This window comes from Tamandua tetradactyla, chromosome 4 (assembly GCF_023851605.1).
Source record: "Tamandua tetradactyla isolate mTamTet1 chromosome 4, mTamTet1.pri, whole genome shotgun sequence".
Classification (NCBI taxonomy): domain Eukaryota; kingdom Metazoa; phylum Chordata; class Mammalia; order Pilosa; family Myrmecophagidae; genus Tamandua; species Tamandua tetradactyla.
In genome coordinates, this window is record NC_135330.1 from 34632277 (window position 1) to 34647428 (window position 15152).

General features: G+C 36.7%; 1 protein-coding gene across 2 annotated transcripts in view; it reads left to right on the plus strand.

Annotated features, from left to right (window-relative positions):
- The window catches only part of CEP350 (centrosomal protein 350), a 266687-nt gene that overhangs the window by 59771 nt on the left and 191764 nt on the right, over nucleotides 1-15152 (plus strand). For both annotated transcript variants that reach the window (XM_077157158.1, XM_077157159.1), the window contains exons 3-6: nucleotides 309-355; nucleotides 2097-2211; nucleotides 3061-3220; nucleotides 5582-6210. In XM_077157158.1, coding sequence (XP_077013273.1) covers nucleotides 309-355; nucleotides 2097-2211; nucleotides 3061-3220; nucleotides 5582-6210 — 951 coding nt within the window. The remainder of the gene's footprint in view (nucleotides 1-308; nucleotides 356-2096; nucleotides 2212-3060; nucleotides 3221-5581; nucleotides 6211-15152) is intronic.

The following is a 15152-nucleotide window of genomic DNA, read 5'->3' on the forward strand; positions in this document are numbered from 1 at the left end:
AGGATATTGCTTATTGTCTGAGATGTCTGACGGTGGGTGGCTAACAATCTACGTGCCCTAAGGGCTAATGGCATGATTGTCTAATAACTGTAAACCATATATTGGGAAGCTTGGTTTTATAGGATGGGAGTTAAGGAGAAGAAGCATATTTTGGCTCAGTATAATAAAGCACATGCTGAGGAATAGTTCTGCCAGATAAAGTGGTTCTCAGACTTTTGAGTATCTGTAAATCACCTGGAGAGCTAATTAAATGCAAATTCCAAGGATTACGTCAAAATCCTGATTTGGTAAATATCAATTTTTCACAGCACATACAACCACATCGTGGGATGCACTTTCTCACACCAAGGCTGCTGTAAGTACTTATAATTCTCATTTTATTTTTTTCTGGTTTTAAATTTACTTCCTGTTATAGATTGAATAGATTAAAATTTTCCCCATAGTTTAGTTTTTATAGGAAACATACTTAAATGTTTTGGTAGGAAGTCATATACTGTATATTACAAAATGACTGTAAATGAAAACTATTAAATAGTAAAGGAGTAATGAAGACAGTACTTAAGTTATCAGGAGCACTAGCGCTGTGGTAAATAAAATATTAAGATAATTCATACTATTTTTTCTCCTTTAATAAAATTGTTCATTTGATATATTGAAATGAAGATTCAAAATAGATAATAAATTTGACTAAGTGTATGTAGAAGATTCAGATGCGGGGGTAATGAAGGGAACAGCTTATCCTTAAATGGTTTGTAAAGTTAGCTCTTTTTGGTGGCAATAGCAGGTTATTTTCTCTCAGTGCTACAAAAGGACAACTATGGTTGATCCTGTTCACATTTGTGTTCTGCCAAATCTTGTCTGGAGTTTAGGAATCCATGTTTGACAAGTTGTGGATAGTCCCTTCAAAGGGAACTCTTTGGACGAATGACTTTCTAATTTATCTTTCTTGGTTTTCTTTTGCATCTTACTTGGATTTCCATATTTCTCCATTGCCTAAATACTTTAATGGTATTTTCTGTAACTAATCTTTAGAAGTGTTTTGAAAATGAAAAAATCACATAGATTTTGGCCCTGTGAATACAGCAATACATGTTCTCTATTCTACATAGTTTTTATCCCTAATTTAATTTAGAGCTGAATTTGAAAAAAATTAATAATTTTTTTCAAAACTGTTGGGTATTTTAAAAGTTATAACTTTTATTTTCCAACAATTTCAAACTTACTACAGTACAGTTGTAAAAGTAATACAAAACCTATATGGAGAAATTCTAACATACTCCTCACCCAGATATCTTTTGGATGTTTCTTAAAGAAATGTTTAAGAATGTAAGGGGCTCCATAATATGTAGGGAAAAGCGTGATACAAAACTGTTAATATATAAAGGATTATCCCAATTTTGTGAGTGTATTATACTGCTAATATCTAAAAGAAGATAAATAAAAATTTACAGTGTTTATCTCTCTGGCATGGGATTTTGATGATTTTTATTTTATTTTGTATGCTTTTTTCTGTGTTTTCCAAGTTTTATCCAGTATGCATATAATGCTCTGCTATTTGTGGGGGGGATGCTCTAAAAATTTTTGAGACTATTAGCGGTTATACCAAAATGACATATTGCAAAGTATATACAAAATTAGAATTCTGCCTTGTGAATTTGTCCTAATTATGAAAATGATTTTATACTTGTAGATTGGAAAAGTTGCAGATGTTTGAATAGTCCCATTTTAATTTAACTGAATCATTATTTCCTCATTCTTGAGTGTAGAATGTGTAAGATATATAGCATAAGGTTATGCAACATATAATTTCAGATACTTTATTGCTTTAAAAATCTCAACAATTTATAAAATAGGTCAGTACGGCAAATAGATTCCTTTTGATTTTCTTGTCCAAATTTTAGCAGCATTGTGCCAGCCATTATAGCTGAAATAATAAATAATGAAAAAAACTAACTTTGCAAGAAAGCATTTCAGAATTTTTTTCTACTTTGGAGAAAGGTATTGGGCAATATAGTGTTAAAGACTCATAAAAATCAATGGTAGTTGGATTATTTACAGAATTAATTTATGGTGTTATGATGATGTTTAAACTTTAGCTGAGACACATTGAAAACAAATTAGAAGTAGCCCCTACAAGCACAGCTGTGTTTGATTCTCTCATGGATACCAAGAAATCTTCTGCAAATGCAACCCGAAAAATAAGTAGAAAAGGTATGTATCAAGTAATTACTTCCAAAAATATAAAAATATTAAATAAAAAATTTTGATAGTAGTTTTATTTCAATTTCTTCTTAAAGTCCAATATATTTTCTTGCTTTTTTTTGTCGGAGCTATACCTTGTCAGAACTTTTTTTTCCTCCCTTTAGTAGTGAATAATTATGAAACAGACTCGGAGTCACTGATTGTAATTGGTATTTTCATACTTTTGCTCAGGGACTTTAATATCGCTGTATTACCTTTAACAGTGAGTTTTTGTTTGCTTTTAGAAGTGGAAATTTGATTTTTATCCTTTAGGGTTATGTACATGTTTTTTAATTTGCAAGTATACCACTTTAAAATGAAATTTAGTTGACTTAAATATACAAAGATTTGTATTTTTCTTGAGACTTAAAATTGTAAATGGAATATCAGTCTTACAAACATTATCATAAGTTGATACACTACAAATACTTTCTTTGGTTAACTTTCATATTTTTTGTTCTGTGTGTTCTTAATTGATGAGCTAAAGCCTGCAGATTAGTACTCTACCTAAATTCTGACTTTTAAACCTCTGTATCTATTGGGCTTTAGCTGATACATCTCTTTTAAGTGAGTAAGAGCCATTGATAAAAAGAAATTTTATATGTCAAGTTGTATTTTGCATTCAGTTTGTTTGGGATATAGTCTTTCTTTATAGATTGACTTAGTAATAATTTGACTTGAATATTTACCATCTGTTTATGTAATATCCAACTAGAGATGTCAGAAATAGACAAGTACATTATTTTCTTAGATTCTAGCCAAATCTATAGATAGTTGCATTTTATATCATATGTTCTCATGGGTTACCTTTTTCTTCAGATGGTAGATACCTTGATGATTCTTGGGTTAATGCTTCAACCTCCAAATCTTCTAAATCACGAAAAGAGAAGTCTCGTAGTCCTCTCAGAGCTACCACCCTGGAGAGTAATGTGAAAAAAAATAATCGTGTGGAATTTCGTGAGCCCTTGGTTTCTTATAGGTTAGTATTGAAAAATATTTACAGTGAGATTATAATTTTTTTCTGAGTTTTTCATAACATTTTAGTTCTGGGTTGTTACCTTTTTCATTCTCCACAAAAGATAGAGCAAAAATCTTTCATAGTATGAAATATTGATTTATACTTCTCTTTTACAGGTTCAGTTTTTGAGGGTAAGAAATTGTAATATTTGCCTTAGGCCCACCATCGTTGCAATAAATAAGTTCTTGGAGACAAATTATTCAGTCTCTAGAAGTGTAGCTTTTTTCCCCTTAATATATCACATTGGGTGTTCTACATACTAAACTTCTTATAGTTTAGTTTTCTTTCTTTTTTCTTGTAGCCATAACAGTTACCTAACACTTCTTTCTTATTGAGATGTAAGTTGCTTTATTGTTTCACTTTCTTACCAACAACACTTTTCAACAGTTTACTGAGTCTGATGTTCAAGGTTGATGTATGATTTATGGTTTGATAATATACATAATAAGTGCCTTGTGTTTTGAACTGATATTTTGTACTTTTATCAGTTGAATATCAAACTACAGTAATTTGAGGACCACTTACTAATGGTCTAAATGTGTTCATGCTCTTAGACTGGCAAATAGTAATGAATAATAATCACTGAACTTTATATTTTTCTGCTTATTTTATAAGCATTTTTAATGTTTTAAAATGTCAATAAATTAAGGAGTTTTATGATGGTACTTTGTAGTACTAGCAAAATGTTGTGTGATTGGTTTCAGACACAGAACTTGAGAGCTGAAGGTGGATTATGAGTTTTATATGTTACATTTGTACAATTTGAAATATCTAGGTGAAAATGTTCAGTAGACATTTGAAAATTTAGGAAAGAATGTGTGTGGAAAAATCTGGGCTGGGAATATAAAGTTGGTGGTTGTCACCAGTATTGAAGCAATAAAAATGACAGGAAAAATATATAGAGAAGGCTAGGGACTTAATCTGGACAAAGGTTCATAGTTTAGAAAAAGGAGAAAAGAAGAATTTGAAGAATAATCAGAGTTTAGAATTTCTAGCCACACAGATATTAAGCATCCAGCTTAGAAACAATCACTACTAGAATTGAAACTGTTACTGACTCTTTATTTACATTCTAATGTTTTACCTGCAAAAAAAAACACTACATGATATTTAAAATTGTATGAATTATATATCTGAAAAAAAAATAAGTCCATATGATGGAGTCCTCACTCCAAAACTCTAGCTTAGTTAGTTCTTCTTCTGTGTTCCCATAATACCATATAAATTCCTCTAATACAGCTTTTTGGTATTTTATTTTAATATTTTGATTACATATCTGCCTGTTATACCAGTTTATGGGCATGAGTCTTTCTTGATCTCAGAGCACTTGCTTAATGCTTATAAAATTTATTAACAAGGTACTTTACATTTTTTTTTAATCCTAAATCTTTGCAACTTGATGTGTAAATTACATTACAGCAACTCTCAGTTGAATTAGCCATATTTCAGGTCTTAACAGCCACATGTGGGTAGCTACCATTTCAAACAGTGCAGGTCCAAGTTGTTATGTCTGTTTTTATAATTTTTTTAATTGTTTTTTCACTATTCATTTGCTCTTCTTATTGACAAGGCTTATTTGTTTTCATTAATCTCCCTTTTAATAAACTGTTCCTAAAATAAAGCTTATTAGAATTAACTGTAAAATTAGGGTAGAGGGGTGGGTAGAAAAAAGACCCTGAAGGAAGGCTTTTGCTAGTATTTTTATGAGTAGAAAATATGGACTTTGTAATGTGTGCTTTGACTGTGCCCAGACTTCTTTGCCTTGGGTTTCTGGATATGCTTCACATGGTTTAAAACTGGCAAAAAGTGCGCTGTATTGAGAGGTTTAGCTGTACCAACCATATTTATTTGGAAGAATATATGTATTATAGCAGTATTTTATTTCTACCCTCAGTCCGTTTGTTAATTTGCTACATTATTTAGATGTTATGCATATGAAATTCCAATGTTTGAGAGAGGAGTAAATATACGTTTTGGTGATAGGTCTTCCATAGGTCTTCTTTTATGGAAACCTTAAGAAAGTTTCTCCATACATCTTTTGCATATTTCTTGTTTTATAATATGCAGATTGTTATTTAGATTATTTGCCATCTAACTTGATAGGGAGCATTGAACATCGAGTCTTAATATTAGTAATGATTAGCTTATGATTTTTTACCTGCTGGAATTTCTAGGGATATAATAGCAGTGGTTTATATTGCCCCCATTTTATTTTTTGTTTCTAGTATCAACTTAGATTCTACGTTCAGTTTGTGTGACTGGTGTAAGTTTGACTGGTTTTTTCCACTGTTTATTCAGAATAGTTTTTTTTTTTTTTAATAGGGAAATCCATGGCACACCTTTTAATTTAAGTCCCAGCCATCTGGAGTCAAAGCATATATATTGTATGGATATTAATGGAGTTGAAGAACAGGCTGAGAGTGGGGATCGGATGATATCCAATCGAGAAGAACGGAATATACGTTGCTGTGATTTTGAGAGCTCCCAATCATCTGTCATAAATGATACACTTATTAGGTTTTTAAATGATCGACCAGCAATCGATGCGTTGCAGAATTCTGAGTGTTTGATAAAGGTGGGTGCTCCTATGAGAACTGAGGAAGAAAAGCCTAATAGAGCAAAAGGAAATGAGAGCAATTTAAAGGCTTCAGTGAGTAACATTAGCCATGATGTTGATCCAAAAGTATTACGGATAGCTGATTCTTCTCCTTCCTCTACAAGTACTTCCAATTCCCACAGATTAGATATTTTAAAGCGGCGACAACATGATGTCAAATTGGAAAAACTCAAGGAGCGGATTCGGAAACAGTGGGAACACTCAGAAGAAACAAATGGCCGAAGCCAGAATCTGGGTCTTGTTGACCATCCTGTGATGGTTGTCAATGTTGACAATTCAGTAACAGCAAAAGTCAGGAAAGTGGCAACAGCACCACCTGCTCCAGCATATAAAGGTTTGTAATCAGTCTTTTTATCTGTGTCTCTCCCCTTCCTTTCTTGTACCCCTTTCTCTCTAGGCTGTAGGTGAAATGAGGTGGTCATCTTTAGAAAATGGTGTGAAGCTCAAATCAGCTGCCTAAGAAATAACTTCAGGGCACATGTTAAAAAATGCAGATTCCTAAATACTGCACTGGACCTAAATCAGAATCTTTGGCGAGATTTTAATCCTTAAAGTTTGAGATCCACTTTATGAAAATTTAGTAAGTGAACAAAAGAGAAAGTAAGAGTACCATTTTCAGAGAAGTGCTTCAAAGAATACTGCCCTTTCTTTGCCACTGGATTTGGATTATAAGGAATTCTTTCAAGAATAAAAATTAAAAAATAATTCAGTTAATTCCCATTGAATGTTTTGGGTACAGAATAGTTTGGCACTGACATTTTGACCCTGTTTTAACCTTCAAGTTTTGAAGGTTAATGAAGATTAAGGCTAAGGAATTTTTCTCCCATGAAGAAGAAAACATGTATTTAATTAGATTTATACCAACATGATAAATTGTCATTGAGAAAATGCTTTTCAGAGCTAAGGTTTTTTCTTTTCTTTTGTTTTTTTAAGCCAGTTTAAACTTGTATAAATGGTGATTTTAAGGAGTTTATAGTTCTCTATTTACATTTTTATATTCCTGTAATTGTTTTCACAGGATTATCCATGTAAAATTTTCAATGAAGAGTTGAGTCATTGGTCAGTTTTAGTCCATGTTGGAGCTTTGTCATTAAAACTTCTGCCATTGTAGCATTTATTTTGTGGACATTTCCTCCAAGTTCAGTTTTTCTAACTAAACTTCTGCAGATCAAAATTTTGTTAAGATTTGTTTCTTCTGTCAATTTTAGGTCATTGACAAACTAAGGACAGTTTTGCTGTTGTGTTTTTCTATGAGTATAATTTTTCTCTCATTATCAGTTTTTGTACTTTTTTTATGTGTTCCTTAAATCCTTAGTCATTTTTACCTCTAGAACACACCTTAGTATGTACAGTTTTAGCACTTGTCACTTTTATTTCATTTTGCTTGCTGTATCTTGCTAGTGATATACTGTTCTAGTTAGCTAACTGTGGAGTGCAATACATCAGAGCTGTAACAGCTTTTAAAAGGGGGAATTTAATAAGTTGCTAGTTTACAAAACAAGTCTATAGAAATGTCCAATCTAAGGCATCCAGGAAAAGATACCTTGGTTCAAGAAGGCCGATGAAGTTCAGGGTTTTTCTCTCCCCTGTTAAGGCACATGGTGAACTGGATGACATCTACTAGCTTCCTCTCCAGGCCTCTTGCATCATGAAGCTCCCTGGGAGATGTTTTCCTTCTTCATTTACAAATGTTGCTGGCTGGTAGACTCTGTGGTTCTCTTGTCATTCTGTTGTGATTCTGTGGCGCTCTCCTTGTTCTCAAAAGGAAATCTCTCCAAAATGTCTTCTCTTTTATAGGATTCCAGTAAACTAATCAAGATCCACATAGAATGGGTGGAGACATGTCTCCGTCTAATCAGGTTTAATACCCACAACTGATTGAGTCACATCTCTGTGGAGACAACCTAATCAAGTTTCCATACCTACAGTGTGGAATAGGGATTAAAAGAAGCTGTTGCTCCCATGAGACTGATGAGGATTGAGACATGGCTTTTCTAGGGTACTTAATTCCTTTCAAACCAGCACATTCCACCCTCTGGACCCTAAAAAAGACACGTTTTCTCATATACAAAATACATTCATTCCGTAACAATATCGGAGAACCTTAGGCCATTTCAGTAACAATAAAAATATAATACGAAGTTAAAGCCAGTACAGTCTCATCAAAGTTAGTTACAGGCATGGTCTTTTCTAAGGCAAAATTTGCCTCTGGCTTTGGACCTGTGAAACTCAAGTTATTTGATGACAACATACAAAGGAGGAATAATCATAGGGTACGTATACCCGTTTCCATAGGGAGAAAGGAACACAGGGGTCACAGGACCCAAGCAGTCTCAAAAACCTGCAGGGCAGTCTCCGTTAGATTTCAAAGTCTGAGAGTCATTTATCTTTGAGGCTCTAGAAAGTGGCAGTCCCACCCTCTCCAAGGGCCTAAGCAGTGGCTTGCTTCTCTCTGAATGCAACCCTGGGGGCCCCTGGGGAGATCACCTTTATCTTGGCTCTACTCTCTCCAAGCATTGGGGACTGCACCTGGGCTCCCTACCATCTCCTGGGCACACACTCAACCTCTCCATGTTGAGCAGGCAGGCTCTCCCCAATCCGCAAGGAGTGTGCTGCACTCTCCAAGGCCTGAGGCAGCACCACTCTTCCACTGCAATGAGGTGGAAGACCCATCTGCTACCTTTGGGCAAACTCACCCTCTCCTTGTGCTTGGGTGGGTCCATTCTCCCAGCCCAACACTTTTTGACTTGAGACCTCAGCCTCCAGCATTCTGCCTCTGAAGTTATTTTACTTTTACATTGCCCCATTTCTCAGCCCCCCAGTCCAGACTGGCAGTGGCTCTGTTTATATAGGTCCCACAGCACTCTTCTTGGCTTTCTATGTAGTAGCCTTGTATTGTGCCTGTCAGACGTAAGGAGTTTCCACAAATCCTTCTTGGGTAGCTCCCATGTCAAATCCTGACTATTTCAGAAATGGCTGACTGGTTCCACATTTGCTTAAATCCTCATGTGGGGCACTACTCTCTGGGGTCTCCCCTCCTGGAAGCCCACAATTTTCCAGAACATCGGTTTCTGGTTTCTTTGTACCCAAGAGTTCAGTTCTCAGCTTATCTCTTTCCTGTCACATTTGGAAATCACTTCTGCTAAATATCCAAGTTCATGTCTTTTTTTTTTTTTTTAATTTTTAAAAATTTTTTATTAATTAAAAAAATTACGCAATAGAAACACAAACATTCCCAACACTTACACTCAGTAATTCACGATATCATCACATAGTTGTATATTCATCATCATGATCATTTCCCAGAATATTTTCATCAATTCAGAAAAAGAAATAAAAAGACAACAGAAAAATAAAACAAAAACAGAAAAAAATAATTTACTTACCATACCCCTTACCCCTCCCTTTCATTGATCACTAGCAATTCAAACTAAATTTATTTTAACATTTGTTCCCCCTATTATTTATTTTTATTCTGTGTGTTTTACTCATCTGTTGACAAGGTAGATAAAAGGAGCATCAGATACAAGGTTTTGACAATCACACAGTTACATTGTGAAAGTTGTATCCTTATACAATCATCATCAAGAAGCATGACTCCTGGAACACAGCTCTCCATTTTCAGGCAGTTCCCTCCAGCCTCTCCATTACATCTTGGTTGACAAGGTGATATCCACTTAATGAAGAATAACCTCCAGGATAACCTCTCAACTCTGTTTGGAATCTCTCAGCCATTGACACTTTTTCTCGTTTCACTCTTCCCCCTTTTGGTTGAAGAGGTTTTCTCAATCCCTTGATGCTGGGTCTCAGCTCATACTAGAGTTTTTCTCAATCCCTTGATGCGGAATCTCAGCTCATTCTGGGATTTCTGTCCCACACTGCCAGAAAATCCACACCCCTGGTAGTCATGTCCCACGTAGACAGGGGGAGAGTGGTGAGTCTGCTTGCTGTGTTGGCTGGAGAGAGAGGCCACATCTGAGCAACAAAAGAGGTTCTCTTGGGGGTGACTCTTAGGCCTAATTTTAAGTAGGCTTGACCTATCCCCTGTGGGGTTAAGTTTCATATGAACAAACCCCAAGAGTGGGGGCTCAGCCGATAGCTTTGGTTGCCCACACTACTTGTGAGAATATCAAGAATTCAACTTGGGGAAGTTGAGTTTTCCCCCGTTCTCACCATTCCCTGAAGAGGACTTTGCAAATACATTTCCACTCACTGATGGAATCACTCTGTGATTCGTCAGGGCAACACCTGGACAAACCAACAAAATCTCATGTCCTATACAAAGTTCCGTGTACTTAAGGTGTTCAACCAACTATCTACATAAGTTATATTAGGAGATGCACTAGTCAAAGTATAAATTTGTACCAAATAAACATTTTTTGCTTTAGTCTCACACATAAGTTGAAATTTTAAAATATTAATTACCATCTATTTTCAGCACACTGCATTAATGACATTCGTTTGTTTTTCCTCATGCAAAAACATTTTTTAGATTTGTACATTTGGTCACTATCATTATACACTCTAGGCATTCCTATATTATACCATCTCAATCTTTATAGTGTATCTTTCTTTGTGATTTCATTTATGCCCCAGCCCTCCTTCTTCTATCATTCTCATACGCAGCTTCATTCAGTGTTTTAACATAATTGTATTACAGCTAGGTAATATTGAGCTGTCCATTTCTGAGTTTTTATATTCAGTCCTGTTGTACAATCTGTATGCCTTCAGCTCCAATTACCCAATATCTCACCCTGTTTCTATCTCCTGATGGTCTCTGTTATCAACAAAACATTACAAGTTTATTCACTAATGTCAGTTCATATCAGTGAGACCATACAGTATTTGTCCTTTTGTTTCTGGCTAATCACACTCAGCATAATGTCCTTAAGGTCCATTCATGTTGTTACATACTTCATAATTTTATTCTGTCTTACAGCTGCATAATATTCCATTTTATGTAAATGCCACAGTTTGTTTAGCCACCCGTCTGTTGATGGACATTTGGCTGCTTCCATCTCTTGGTAATTATAAATCATGCTGCTATAAACATTGGTGTGTAAATGTCCACTTGTGTCCTTGGCCTCATGTCCTTTGAGTAGAGACAGCATATAGATGGGTCCTGTTTTTTAATCCATTCTGCCAGACTATGTCTTTGATTGGAGAGTTTAATCCATTAACACTCAGTGTTATTACTGCATGGGTAGTACTTTCTTCTACTATTTTGCCTTCTGGATTTTATATGTCATATCTAATTTTCCTTCTTTTTACCTTTACTCATAGTCTTCCTTTCTACACTCTTCTCCACACCTCTCTCTTCTGTCTTCGTATCTGTCTCTAGTGTTCCCTTTAGTATTTCTTGCAGAGCTGGTCTGTTGGTCACAAATTCTCTCAGTGATTTTTTTGTCTGAAAATGTTTTAATTTCTCCCTCATTTTTGAAGGACAATTTTGCTGGATATAGAATTCTTGGTTGGCAGTTTTTATCTTTAATAATTTACATATTTCATCCTACTGTCTTCTTGCCTCCATGGTTTCTGCTCACAGATTTGTGCATAGTCTTATTGGGCTTCCCTTGTATGTGATGGATTGCTTTTCTCTTGCTGCTTTCAAGATCCTCTCTTTCTCTTTGACCTCTGACATTCTGATTAGTAAATGTCTTGGAGTATGTCTATTTGGATCTATTCTCTTTGGGGTACGCCGCACTTCTTGGATCTGTAATTTTAAGTCTTTCATAAGGGTTGGGAAATTTTCAGTGATAATTTCCTCCATTAGTTTTTCTCCTCCTTTCCCTTCTCTTCTCCTTCTGGGACACCCACAACACGTATATTCATGTGCTTCATATTCATGTGCTTCATATTGTCTTTCAATTCCCCGAGTCCTTGCTCATACTTTTCCAATTTTTTCCCTCTATTTTCTTTTTCATGCCGGGTTTCAGATGTTCCTTCCTCCAGTTCACTAATCCTATGTTCTGTCTCTCGAAATCTACCATTGTAGGTTTCCATTGTTTTTTTCATCTCTTCTACCTTGCTTTTCATTCCCATAAGTTCTGTGATTTGTTTTTTCAGACTTTCGATTTCTTCTTTTTGTTCATTCTTTGCCTTCTTTATATCTTCCCTCAATTCATTGATTTGATTTTTGATGAGGTTTTCCATGTCTGTTTGTATATTCTGAATTAATTGTTTCAGCTCCTGTATGTCATTTGAATAGTTGGTTTGTTCCTTTGACTGGGCCATATCTTCAGTTTTCCTAATGTGATTTGTTATTTTTTGCTGGCATCTAGACATTTAATTACCTTAATTAGTTTATTCTGGAAATTGCTTTCACTTCTTTTACCTAGGGTTTTCTTGCTGGATAAATTTGTTGTCTATCTGTTCTTTGACATTCAGTTCAGCTTTATCTGGACCTCTAGCTTAAGTTTTGTTTAACAGAGGAGAATTTTTCAGTTCTTGTTTTCTTGTTTCTTGCCCTGCTTGTATGGTGCCTCCCCACACCCCCCACTCTTAGGAGGGTCTAGTTAGATATTATAGACCCCAGCCGGATTTTCCCAGACCAAACTGGCCTCCTATCAGGAGGAAAGAGTCACCTGCATTGGTTTTCCCTGAGGGTGAGACCCAGCAGTTTGAAAGACTTTCCTGTGAAGTCTCTGGACTCTGTTTTTCTTATCCTGCCCAGTAGGTGGCACTTGTCTGCCTGCAGGTCCCACCAGCATAAGATGATGTGGTACCTTTATCTTTGGTGGACTCTCCCTGCTGGGAGCGTGGTGGAGACAGAGGAGAGGTTGTAGGCTGGTTTTAATGGCTTCAAATTACCAAGCCCTGGTGTCTGAATTCCTTGAGGAAGGGATTCCCCCTGCTTCACCCCTCCCCTGGGGAAGGCTCAGGCTCCAGACAAGCCCCCCAAAGAGCTCACTTCTGCCTATGCCTGGGGCAGTTGCAGCCTGACAAGTCCTGCCGCCATATCCAAAGGCAGTCAAGCCTTTGTAGAAACACAGCCACAAAAACCTCTGTTTCCTTCTTTTTTTTCCCCCTTTTTCCATCAGCCCTGCCCCCCTTGGCGCCGGGGCAAAAATCAGCAACCTCTGCTTTGACCAGGTTCACCTAAGCTGGGGGCCTATTTTTAGTAATCAGAATTTGTTGATTAATTCCACAATTGGCATTTGATTGTGCTCAGTCCCTGCTGCTGGTAAAGTTCCTTTCCTTTCCCCTCTGGGAAGCAGCCTGTGGGGAAGGGGTGCCCACCACCGTGGCTTGGGGAGCTCACGGTTCTGTGGGTGCTCACAGCCGGTCCAGCTCGTCCAGACTGGGGTACACTGTGTGTCTGGTCACTGACGTGGCCCCAGGAGCTGTTCTGCACTGTTTCTGGTTATTTAATAGTTGTTCTGGAGGACGAACTAAAATGCTCACATTGTTAAGCCACCATCTTGACCCGGAACGAAAACCCAAGTTCATGTCTTTTAAAATCTCCCTTCCAGCCAAAGCCCCTAGTCAATTTTGCCAGATTATCTACCATTTAAAACAAGGATAGCCTTCCATGTCTCGTCTCTGTTAGAGCCTTGTTGAAGGTATCTTTAGTGTCCACATTTCTACTGACAGTCTCTTCAGAGCATCTTAGGGCTTCTCTATCAGGCTCCTCACAACTTCTCCCATATCTTCTACTGAGCCATTTTAAAAGTAGTTCCAGCATGTTTGGTATTTGCAAACAGCAGCAGCACCCCACTCCTCTGGCACCAAAATCTGTTTTAGTTTGCTAGCTGCCAGAATGCAATACACCAGAACTGGAATGGCTTTTAAAAAGGGAAACTTAATACATTGCTAATTTACAGTTTTAAGGCCATGAAACTGTCCAAAAGCAAGTCTGTAGAAATGTCCAATCTAAGGCATTCCAGGAAGGATACATTGGTTCAAGAAGGCTGATGAAGTTCAGGGTTTTTCTCTACTGGCAAAGCACCTGGCTAACAGGGCAACGTCTACTAGCTTCTTCTCCAGGCCTCTTACTTCATGAAGCTTCCCGGGAGCCATTTGCCTTCTTCATCGCCACAGGTCACTCGCTGGTGGACTCTGTATTTCTCTTGTCCTTCTATTGTGGTTCTGTGGTTCTCTCCTTGTTCTCAAAAGGAACTCTCTCCAAAATGTCTTCTCTTTTATAGGATTCCAGTAAACTAATCAAGACCCATGTAGAAAGGATGGAGATATGTCTTCATCTAATCAAGTTTAGTACCCACAATTGATCTAGTCACATCTCCGTGGAGATAACCTAATCAAGTCTCCAACCTGTAGTTGGAAAATGTTGGAAGAAACTATTGCTCCCATAAGATAGATCAGGATTAAAAGATGGCTTTTCTAGGGTACATAAATCCTTTCAAACTGGCACGTATGTGTTCTGGTTACTCTGTGATAAAATTGTGAGCAGTTCCCTTTAGAATATTGAATAATTCTCTCTTGTCCAGGATTGATTTAATGTTTTATTATTTTCTTACATTTTTTATTAAGAAATATATATCCAAAAATGGAATACATTTCAAAATACATTGTAACAGACTTCAGAGTTTGGTGTGGGTTACAGTTCCACAATTTTAGGGTTTTCCTTCTAGCTGCTCCAAGACACTGGAGACTGAAAGAAGTATCAATATAATGATTCAGCAGTCGTGCTCACTTGTTAAATCTTATCTTCTCTGTTATAACTTCTCCTTCTCCTTTGATCCATCTCACAATCTTTCGGGATATTTGGGTTCTGCCCATTTTAACTTTTTCATGTTGGAAAGAGGTGTCGATAGTATGGGATAGGGAGATGGAACTAGTTGATATCTGTTGGCCCCTCAAAGTTTCAGGACGTACCTGGCCTAGGAGCCTATCTGTAGGTTGTAGGTTTCTGGAAAGTAATCTCAGTGCATGAAACTTGTGTAGAATCTCAGTAAATCCCTAGGTGTTCTTTAGGGTTAATAGGCTAATGTTGATTGGGGGTTGACAAACCATGACAATTAGTATCTAGTTGGAGCTTGCATGAGAGTATCCTCCAGAGTAGCCTCATGACTCTATTTGAACTCTCTTAACCACTGATACCTTGTTTTATTACACTTCTTTTCCCCCTTTTGGTCAGGAAGACATTGTTGATCTCATAGCGCCAGGGGTAGGTTCATCCCTGGGAGTCATATGTCCCACATTGCCAGGGAGACTTTCACCCCTGAATGTCATGTCCCACATAGGGGTATGGGTAATGATTTTACTTGCAGAATTGGGCTTAGAAAAGAGAGGCCACATCTTAGCAACAAAAGAGAT